This window comes from Octodon degus, unplaced genomic scaffold (assembly GCF_000260255.1).
Source record: "Octodon degus isolate 3935 unplaced genomic scaffold, OctDeg1.0 scaffold00077, whole genome shotgun sequence".
Taxonomy (NCBI): Eukaryota; Metazoa; Chordata; class Mammalia; order Rodentia; family Octodontidae; genus Octodon; species Octodon degus.
The window spans coordinates 1,459,809-1,470,711 of record NW_004524653.1 but is presented as its reverse complement, the minus strand read 5'-3'; the positions used below and the strand labels follow the sequence as shown (position 1 = coordinate 1,470,711).

General features: G+C 48.3%; 1 protein-coding gene across 2 annotated transcripts in view; it reads left to right on the top strand.

Moving 5' to 3' along the window:
• Positions 1 to 2,716: 2,716 nt before the first annotated feature.
• Rtf2 (replication termination factor 2) overlaps positions 2,717 to 10,903 on the top strand; it is a 37,838-nt gene continuing 29,651 nt past the window's right edge. For both annotated transcript variants that reach the window (XM_004636013.2, XM_023720792.1), the window contains exons 1-4: positions 2,717 to 2,854; positions 8,338 to 8,432; positions 9,276 to 9,369; positions 10,331 to 10,470. In XM_004636013.2, coding sequence (XP_004636070.1) covers positions 2,786 to 2,854; positions 8,338 to 8,432; positions 9,276 to 9,369; positions 10,331 to 10,470 — 398 coding nt within the window. In that variant the 5' untranslated portion in view covers positions 2,717 to 2,785. The remainder of the gene's footprint in view (positions 2,855 to 8,337; positions 8,433 to 9,275; positions 9,370 to 10,330; positions 10,471 to 10,903) is intronic.

Genomic DNA, 10,903 nt, shown 5'->3' with positions numbered 1-10,903 from the left:
AAAAAAAAAGAGGCAAGGCTGATGGATGGGTACTCTTTTAGAGGGGGATCTAGAATAACTTTTTTTTCCCCCTGCCCAGCGCTAAGGGCAGGGATGGTACGGCATGTGGTGCCAGGGATCGGACTGTGGTCCCCTGCGCTTGCCTAAATATGCCTAATCAGGGCTTTAGGCCACTGAGCTATGTCGGAGACTCTAGAGCAAAGCTGGAGTCACCAGAGAGAACCAGCTAGGCAAATACCTGGGGAAAAAGATGATGCCGCTTAAGGGAGGGGACAGCAGGAGACCGGAGAGTTAGGACCCTGTGTGGTTGAGGCCCAGTAAGAAAAAGAAAAGTGACCATCATGAACCTAGAACAGTACAGAGGTCAATCTATGAAAAGCCCTGTCTAGTCTTAGACTATTTCCCTAAAACTAAAACTTACAAGTAATTTTTGTCTTGAATTCTCTTAGTAATCACCTAATTCCCACTACATTTTATTCAAGCCTTCTTTGGTGAAAAGCTCCATGCCTGCTGAGCAAGAACTCTACCTTTCATCCAGTACAAATGAGTATAAACTGTGCGCAGCATTCTGTGTACGCTATTAGCCAGTTTTCTGAGAATAAGTCTAAAGTTTTCATCAAATTCTGAAACAAAACTGAGGACTCCAAAAAGGCTAAGAAACATCAATTTGAGGTTAGGGATGTGGCTCAATGGGATAGTGCCTGCCTAGCATGCATGAGACTCTAGGTTTGATCCTCAGCACTGCCAAATGAAAAGGAAACACTCGTTTTACTAGAGGTTGATTTTTCATTTTTAAAACATTTTTTAAAAAATCATTAATTAATTAATTAATTTGGTACAGGGGCTCACTATATAGATCTGATGTAGCGATGCTCCTGTCTCAGCCTCCCCTGTACTGGGATTACAGTTGTGCACCACCACACCCCGTTTCCCTAGCCTGCACAGCATGCCTGGGGTATGGGGGCCAGCTCGGCATGCAGTACCAGAGATCAAACCTGGGTCCTTGAGCTTGTGAGGCAGGTACTTAAACCACTGAGCTATCTCCCCAGCCCCTGATTTTTCCTTTCTATGGCTTCTTTCTCTTCAAATCCACAGTTCAGTAGATACAAAATTGTTCCCAAGGATCCTTGTAAGGGAATCTCCTTTACTGCTTCCATCAACAAAGGCAGCAGGAGAGGAAAGCCAACAAGAACAACACCTATTTTCCAGGTAGCTGGGAGAATCAGATGGATCAAATCAGTGAAGCGCACACAACGACCGACATGGCAGCCGGCTCTCAACCCCAAAGAGTTACTATGATGATAACAGTGTGCGGCACTCAGGTTTTATCTCCGTATAGTGTCACAGAAGCACAAAGTAGCTTGGAGACCAATATTCTAAAAGAGGAAACCAAGGAGGAAGAGGGGCCTCCAGCTGCCTGAGCTGTCTGAGCAGAGCTGACATTGCATTTTGAGCTTTCTGAGCAGGCGCTGCATGGAGGGTGCGGTCATTCCAGGGGTACAGCTTTATGCTGCTAGAAGCTGTGAGAGATTTGGGCCAAGCCTCTCGGTGCAAGGGTTTAGAGGGAGTCTTTACATGCCAAGAGCTCTGCAGTTCTCGCAGCTTTAGGGTCAGCTCAAACTGGGCTCATCGCCCCTCTCCAAATGAGCCTGTATCTTCTTTTGGTGCAGTGAGGAAACACACCTGGAGTACACCAAACAGACTTTTCTAGGCACCAAGGTACAACAGGGAATAACATAAAGTCTCTAGCCTTGGGGGATTACGGTTATTATGACTATCACTAATTCATAAACCAATTTCTATCAGTCACAGTAACAGATATTCTGTACCCATAGCCTTTAAGTTTTCACATCCACATATTATTCTGGGCATCTGTCGCCAAAAGGGGACGACTTTCAACGCGGTAACTTCCAATCATGAAGGTCTGTTGTATGGGCAGAGGAAGGGCTTTCCCCTGATGTTTATAATACTTAAAGGAGCCAGACACAATCCTGGCTTTTGCAAGGGATTTGTGTTCTCATTACAGATAACATAACACATCTCTTTGAGACAGCTTGGAGCTAACAGAGTATTCTTTGTAAGAACCAGTGTACTGTATAATGTTAATTATATCTGCTGTTTTTCTGTATTTTAGGGAAGGGTCTACAGGGTGTTCCGGGTCTCACTACTAGATTGGACTTGTAATTCCCCTGTTTACAGCGTCCCAAGTGCTGGGATTACAGACGCGCGCCACTATGCCCAGTCTCATTCGCCATTTCAGCGCATATATCTGCTTTTTAACACGTAAAAATTATGTTAGCTTGGGATTCAAGGGGCTGTGGAAGAACTCTGGCATACAAAGGATGGCTTCATTGGGTGCGCACAAGGCTTGGGTGGGATGGGGCCGGCGAGCAGAGAGGGCTCCGGAGTCATCCCCACCCACGCTGCGCTCCCGGAGCGTGGGCGAGCGATTCCGAACGTACAGCGGGAACCTACTGGAAAGAGGAAGAAGAGAAGCGTCGTGGCCGTGAGCGGCAGACTGACGCGTTCCTCTTAACTCCCGCGCAGGAAGACCCCGCAACTGTGCTGGGTCCGAAACACTGCGCCACGCCCAGCAGCTGGCGACGCTCTCCGTGGCAATCGGCGCTTGGCAACGGCAACACCCAGCCCCGACGGGGAGCCACGCCCATAGTTTCGTCACCGGAAGTGACGACATTGGAGCGCCGGAAGTAACTACAGATTTCACTACCCACCCCGGAAGCGGTTGCTTCAAGGTTTACGAATTGGTGTTGGCTCTGGTACTACGATGGGTTGCGACGGGGGAACGATTCCCAAGAGGCACGAACTGGTGAAGGGGCCGAAGAAGGTTGAAAAGGTCAGCAGTTCCGAAGGTGGAGGGCATGTGGGTGGACACCCCCAACGAGGGACGGGAGGTGGGGAAAGAGCCGAGGAGTTCTAGAAATAGGTAGCTGCGTACTTTTCCTTGGCCGCAGGACGCCGAATTAACAATAATATTGACAACTGGCATCTTTCTGAGTGCTTGGAAATGTTTCCGTCGGCTGGGTGGTTCGCTTAATGAGGGACATTTGTGTAATTCTTTTTTATTTGTGTAATTCTTGAGAAACAGTCCCGTGGCTACGTACCCTTTATCTCCATTTTCAGATGAAATTTGAGGCTCAGAGCCGGGTTGAGTGTTATGGGTCGACTCTGCCTAGGAACCAGATCAGCCAGATAGAAATTTGAATTAGAACCTTTTATTTCCTGAACTCAGGTCCGTCAGCCACTTCTCACGCAGGAGAAGGCTAATCGGCCTCGAATGTAGGTAGCAGGGGGGTATTTATAACAGAAATCACATCCAGTTTGGTAAGCAAATTTGTTACTGAGCACAGAACAACAGAAACTACATTCATTTGACACAGCTGTAAGCTGTTTATAACTAAAAGGTCTTTTACAGCTTAGGGATAAGTGTATATTTTTATAAAATATATCTTAAGCTGACTACGTTACAGGAGATGCTTGGGGAGGGAGTTTGTGTTAGCTTGCTGCCTTGACAAGAAACAGTTATTTATTGTTGAACAGCCTTGAGCCAAAAGGGAGAATATATTTCTTAGAGTAGATAACAGGAAGCACAAGGTTTTTAAATAATTTTTCCACAGTTAAGGCACAGAATTGGTTTTTTTGTGTGTGTGTTTTTTAAAGGTTTTATTTATTATTATTTTTTTATTATTTATTTGTGTGTGTGTGTGTGTGTGTGTGTGGCCAGCTCGGCCCACCAGGGGGCGGGGCTGGCTGGCATGTGGTGCTGGGGGATTGAACCGAGGTCCCTGTGCTTTGCTAAGCTTGTTCTAAGTAGCTGCTTTAGACCACTGAGCCATCTCACCAGCCCAAGGCACAGAATTGTTAACCCTCTACATTGAGGAGCTAGTTAAGTGGCAGAGGCAGGATTTGAAGCCTGACCACAATTAGTAACGATGATGAAAATAGCAACTACTTATTGAGCTTTGTATAAATTAATCTCACTTCCTCAGAGGTCCTCCCAGCGGCTCCCATTTCAGATCTTTGTCGTATAAACTATTTTGCCAGCCTGCACACTGTTCGTGATTAATCCTTATTGGTCTCCTGCACCAGATGTAAGCTCCTGATGGAGGAGCCAGAACCGCTTTTCCTTGAGCACTAGCAGAATTTCTGGCATAGTAAATATTTTGAGTAAAAGAACTGAATAGGGACCAGGGAGATGGCTCAGTGGAATAAGCGCTTCCGTGGCAAGTGCAAGGGCCTGAGTTCAATCCCCAGTTCCGCCAAAAAAAAAAAAAAAAAAAACTGAATAATTTCCAATTCTCACAAGTAATGGAGCAAATTGTACATAGTACTTTTCATGCTAATGGCAGAGAAGTGGCAATCCAAGGAAGTAAACTTGTGTGGCCAAAGTCAGGTGGCTGGTAGGTAGCAAAGCCAAGATTCCCATATTTGGAATTATTTGAGATTTCAGAGTTAGCAAGAGTAATGACTTTATAGTATGAAATACATTCAAAGCACCCAATACAGTGCTGGTGCGTAGAGATATGCCATATTCTGATTCAGCAGTGTGAAAATCTCCTTGAAAAGTGAATTCCCGGGGCCGGGGAGATGACTCAGTGGAACACGTGCTTGCCTGGCAAGTGCAAGGGTCTGAGTTCAATCCCCGGTTCCGCAAAAAAAAAAAAAAAAAGAAAGAAAGAAAAGTGAATTCCCTGTGCCACTATTTGAAACACCCTGGTGACTTCCTGTCACATTCTGAATACAATCCCATCAAGCCCTGTGGAAACAGGTCCTTGCCTACCTTTCTCGCCTGTCTTTTATTTCAGGCCAGTTTTTTCATTCTGTCCCAGCTGCACAAGCCTTGTTCACCGGCCCAGAGTATTTCATCAACCTGAAGTGATACTAGTTTTCTCATTCAGTTCTTTACACAACAGTCATCTGCTAAAATACTCTTTGACTTGCAGTGACTCCCTATCTTCCTCTGCTCCTTTACTTTTTTCTTTCTTTCCAGCCCCTCTCTCTCCCATGATGAACGAGGTCCTTATTGGCTTAGCTCTGTAGCCTCCTAGTATGTCTGCTGCATAATCAACACCCAGTAAATGTGCTGAATTCGAGAATGAATGAGTCAGGCATGGTGGCAAATACCTGCAATCCCAGCACTCGAGAAGCTGAGGCAGGAGGATCACTTCAAGTTCAAGGGCAGCCTGAGCTACATAGTGAAACCCCATCTCGAAACAAGGCATGAATGACTGTCCAAGAGGGTGAAGTGTGCCCTCTGATATACCTACACATGTACAGGATAATGCTGGCGATCCAACACTTATAAGAGCTTTTGCCAAAAGGAAAAAAAAAAAGTATACAGCTCACTTTTGTTATCTTGCGTCCAGGACTGAAAGGCTTGCAAGAAACAGATGTGAGAAGGGGAGAGAAAGAAAGAAATGGAGATCCCAAACAACCGAAGTGCTAGGCAGGATGGCTTCTACTGGCCTCATTCAGAAAGTGATGCTGTGGTGTGCGTTGCTTTAGACCCTTGGGATGCAACAGAGAACAAAAGGGCCTCTCCCTTAGAGCTTGCATTTCACATCCGGATTGTGAATAAGGATTGTGTGTCTGTTACACATACAAAGTCTCTCTCTGTATATCTGTGTCTTGTTCCTGACCCAGATCTGGTTCCTCAACCCCTTGGAATTTCCTGGGTGATTTCATGGGCCCCAGCTGGGGCTGTCACCAGAAAGACTTGTCAATTTCAGCATCACTGCCCCGTACTTCAGAAGGAGAGGGAAGCTGAACAGAACTAATAACAGTCGTGCACGCGCGGCACGTAGAAGCCTTCGCAAGCAGCCCTCGCCGGGCTGTTGGGAGCTTTGAGGTTGCCCACATGCGTGTGGCTCCTGTGCTTGAGGCCCTTTCAGTCCTCCTCCCAGATACCTCTACCTCGTTGGCATTTGACTCATTTGAAGTACACTGGCAGTGAGTGAGCAGTAGGTAGATGCTTGTGTTCTGTGAGGCACTCTATCAGATGCTCAAACCTCAGGGTGGGCATGTGATCTCTTAGGCAGGCGGCTCGCCAGGAGTTCAGGGCCGGCCTGGTGGCCTGCTGAGCAGGGCCAGCTTGAGCTACACAGAAGGACTCTGTCTCAGGAAAAAAAAAGAATAGGGGGCTGGGGCTGGGGCTAGAGCCGGTCGCCTGTGTTCGTACCCTAGATCCTTCATGTACTTGCTGTGTTTCTTTGGGACGGAACTGAACTTCTTGCTGTTTCAAATTCCTCATCTCCAATGGCAAAAGTACTAACTCCTAGGGTGCTTGTGGTTCAGGGTATCGCCCTCCAAAAGTACTAACTCCAGGTGCTTGTGGTTCAGAGCATTAGGCTTTAGCCCCCCAAAAGTACTAACTCCAGGTGCTTGTGGTTCAGAGCATTAGGCTTTAGCCCCCCAAAAGTACTAACTCCAGGTGCTTGTGGTTCAGGGCGTCAGGCCTTCGCCCCCGACTGTTTAATGCTGTTCCTGACCCATCAAAGGCAGTAAGTAGCTGTGGCTGCAAACACGTTGATCGGAAGTCTTCTTTTTCTTGTCCTTTTCCTGCTTTCTCTCGAATGTTTCGCACTGTTCGAGCCTTTGCTTGGTGCTGTACGAGCAAGGAGTGGGACGTGTGACTCTGCACGGGGAGTGCCGTCCCAGAGCTGCGGAGGGTGTCACGCCTGCATTTCCGCCTTATGGGCACTTTGGCACATTGTTTTGTAGCTGTAACAGGATACTTGAGAGTGAATAATTCACACAGATAGTTATTTCTTACATTTTAGGGGCTGAAGGGTCCAGTGTCAACATCCAAATCTGGTGAGAGTTTGGAGAGTGAAACCAGGATCTTTACTCTGAGCTACATCCCCAGCCCTTTTCATTTTTAAATATTTAAAATTCTTTTTTTTTTTTTTTTTTTGTGGAATTGAGGTTAAACCCAGGGCCATATCATAGGGCAATATCTTCAGCCTTTATTTGTTTATTTTTTTGAGGGGTGGACTATGTAGCCCAGCTGGCCTTGAACTCACAGCGATCCTCCTGCCTCACCTCCCAAGTGCTGGGATTACAGGCGTGCACCATCACGCCCAGCCTCTATTCTCCTTTCAGATGAGGGCTCTTGCTAAATTACCCAGGCTGGGCTCAGATTTGTAATCTTCCTGCCTCAGCTCCCAAAGGCCTGGTGCCAGCCTGTTTTAGTTCTTATTTTGAGACAGGGTCTCCGTGAATTGCTGAGGTGCCCAGAACGGGGGCTCTTCCGTCCTCTTGCCTCAGCCTCCCAGAGCTCTGGGATCCTGGGTGTGCAGTGCCACACCTGGCGACGGTGAGGGCCTTCTTGCTGCATACTGCAGACTGATGGGCGGCACCTGGTGAGAGGCCTGCACCTGAGAAAGCCAAGCCAGCCTTGGCACAGACTCCATTTAGGGCAGTCCACTCACCAGAATCAGCTCACAGATCTGGGCAGATTAAATATACCTGCGCCATCAGGACCTAAGCTCTCCCGAAGGTCCTACCTGGTCCCACTACCCAGTGCCTCTCACCAGGGACTTCAGTGCAAATTTTGCTGGGATGTTCAAGCCACAATGGGGCCAAGGGTGTGATAGGATGCTGGGAAGAGAAGCAGAAACCATGACTGCTGTTGGATTGAATTGGTGATTTTGTGAAACATTGCACAGCCTTAGGGGCCAGGGACTTGCCTCAGAGGCCCAGTGCCTGCCTGACAAGTATAAGGTCCTGAGTTGGATTCCTAATCCCCCCCCCAAAGAATCACATAGCCTTTGTTCTGAATTTTAAAAGCAAACGATCTGTTCAGTTTGTAATCTAAATTCTGCCATAGCATGAGAGCCTTTCCTATTATTAGAAGTTAATCTGTACTGCTTTGCTTGGGTGTGGTCTTCTGAGTGTGCTGTTATTATTTGTACATAGCTTGCATAAGTGGTTTTGTGATGCGATAGTATTGTCTTAAGATGCACCTTTGTTTGGCATGGTATTAGTTACTCAGGTCTTTTAATAAATTTCCAACATCTAGTGAATCCATCATCTTTGATCTAAAAACAGGCTGGGCATGGTGGTGCACGCTTGTAATCCCAGCACTGCGGAGGCTGAGGCAGGATGATTGTGAGTTTGAGACCAGCCTGGGCTACAGTGTGAGCTCAAGGCCAGCCTGAACTGTATAGCGAGACCCTGTCTTAAAAAAGACAAAAAAAAAAAAAAAGACTTAAAAACATCACTGGTCAGTATTAAATAAACTTCTCTGTACAAACTCTGGGGCCCACATGACTTTCAGAGGTGTGATTAAGTGAAAGAGCTTTCTGCTTTCTTCACTAGGTTGACAAAGATGCGGAACTGGTGGCCCAGTGGAACTACTGCACACTCAGCCAGGAAATTCTGAAGCGCCCAATAGTGGCCTGTGAGCTTGGCAGGTGCGGCTCTGCTTCGTCTGCGTGAGCTTATTCCGGAGTTTGAAGAGAGTTCTAGCGTGAGAATACAGCTCTTGCGTCCTCAAATAGGAACTGCTCCAAGCCAGTCTGTGAGGCCTAGGGTCGTATTCCTCCTCTCTGAATGTAATTCTATATTCTAAGCAAGTTGGCTTCTTTCACCTGTGGCTTGAAAACTCAGGGCCACAGGAGGGGGGTCAGAAGTTGCGTCTGCACCAGCGGCCGGGGTGAAGGGTGCTCTCTGTTCACAAACGTGCTAAATCAGTGCTGTTGTAAAGAGGAGAACTCGGGCTGGGTTACAGCCCTGAAGCGTGGAGGGGTCCTGTCGGGCAGGGAGGAGGAGGAAGGGACTCCCGTCCCGGTGAGGGTGGCTGCTGCTCGGCGCCAGCCAGTTCTTGCAGTTCCAGAGCCTGGGCCTCTGATTCTATCTTCTGGTTTATTTCTGCAGACATTTGAAAATGGGAGCTTTTACAGTAAATTTCCAGGTTTTTAGAATCCTTGTTCAGGCTACCTCAATCTTAGACTGCCAGGGCCGGGGAGTAACCTCAGTGGCATAAGCACCCGCCTGGCAAGTGCAAGGTCCTGAGTTTGATTTCCAGTACTGCTAAAAACAATCCTCGACTGCCAGCTCGCTCGCTGCCCCAGTTTGAGTTGCTCTCCTCGTGTGCCCTGATGGTACCTGAGTGGGGGCTGGGGCGGAGGGCTTTCAGGGCCCAGGGCATGGTGTGTACGCTGTGCGTGAGCGCTGTGTCGCCTTCGGGCTGCCTGTCCTCTTGGTGTGTGGAAGTGCTCGCGGCCCTGTGATGCGCCCACTCCTCATTCCCGCAGACTTTATAACAAAGATGCTGTCATCGAGTTTCTGCTGGACAAATCTGCCGAGAAAGCACTGGGGAAGGCAGCGTCTCACATCAAAAGCATGAAGGTAAGCGGGCTGCTGAACTGCAGCAGTGCTGTCCACATGGTAGCAGACGAGCAGCTCGGGGAGGCGCCAACAGCAGGGAGGGAAGGAGCTCCTAAGTGTTCTCCAAGTGCTGGGTTGGTTGGTTCTTGGTGGTGCGGATCACCCCCAGGCCCTGAGCCTGCCGCACACGTGCTCTACCACTGAGCTGTTACAACCTAAATGACAAAATATCTGTAAGATAGGTTTACCTGAATTATAGATGGTTCCAGGTATGATGGCTCAACTTTAAAACGTTTTTGCTGTCATGCTAGTACAGAACTGATACACATTCAGTAGTGGTCGTACTTCTGCTTGGATTTGGACCCTTTCCAACTGCTGGAGATTCAGGGTGGTGGCATGAGTGGCATCGGGCCGCAGCCCCTGGTCTGCCCCGTGGCCCCAAAGACACAGCCAGTGCTGTCCGCGCTCCGTGCACCTAGGCTGAGACGCAGGAGCATAGTTTCCCTCCCTTCCTCTTATCATGGGCCTGCCGGATACGACTGGAATGAGTTGAAGGGTATCTGTGCTTGCTAGTCTGGGCTTTTCAAATATTTTCTACACAGTTGGAGGTTTCATTTTATCCTCAGATTTGTTGATGGCCAAGGCCAGGTGGTCAGGAAAAAGGATCCGCTGGGAAGGGTATAAAAACCTGATTTCTGTTTTTTTGATTTGGGTGGTTATTTTTTTTTTTTCATTTTATTTTATTTATTTATGTGTGTGTGTGTGTGTGTGTGTGTGTCCAGCTCAGCCCATCTGGGGGCGGGGCTGGCTGGCATGTGGTGTTGGGGGATTGAACTGCGGTCCCTGTGCTTTGCTAAGCTTGTTCTAAGTAGGTGCTTTAGACCACTGAGCCATCTCACCAGCCCCTGATTTGGGTGGTTATTGAGGCAAAGAGCGATGCATTTGCTGAATGAATTGTTGGCATGTTGTTGGTTTTCCACAGAGCGTGACAGAACTGAAGCTTTCTGATAATCCTGCCTGGGAAGGGGACAGAGGAAACACAAAGGGCGACAAGCACGATGACCTCCAGCGGGCTCGCTTCATTTGCCCAGTCGTGGGCTTGGAGATGAATGGGCGGCACAGGTCAGTAGTCATGTAGGGTGGTTAGAGTGACAATGCTGGCCTTGTTGGGTTTCTCACTGGGGCTGGGGCTGGGCCCAGGAGGAAACTCTTCCGCAGCCACCCCCTGGGCCCTTCCTGCTGTGCCTGCCCAGTGTGTTGGCTGTGGGTCTCTGTTCTTCAGTCAGAAAACCTAAAGTAGGGACATATAGCAAAAGGCGAATGTTTCCCGTGAAACAGTTCCATTCCTTAGAACCATTAAGACCTGTGCAGTGGCCCGCACCGTTAGCATGGCTGCCAGTCCATCTGCAGAAGGTCCAGCCCGTGACTGTACCTTGCTTTGAGTTTGCAGCTAACACACCCCCTCTGACTAGAGCATCGGAAACCGTAAGGTTGAGATTGATTATAGCAAATGGAAGTGACCTGTACATTTTCCTCTTAAAAAACAAGCTGGGGG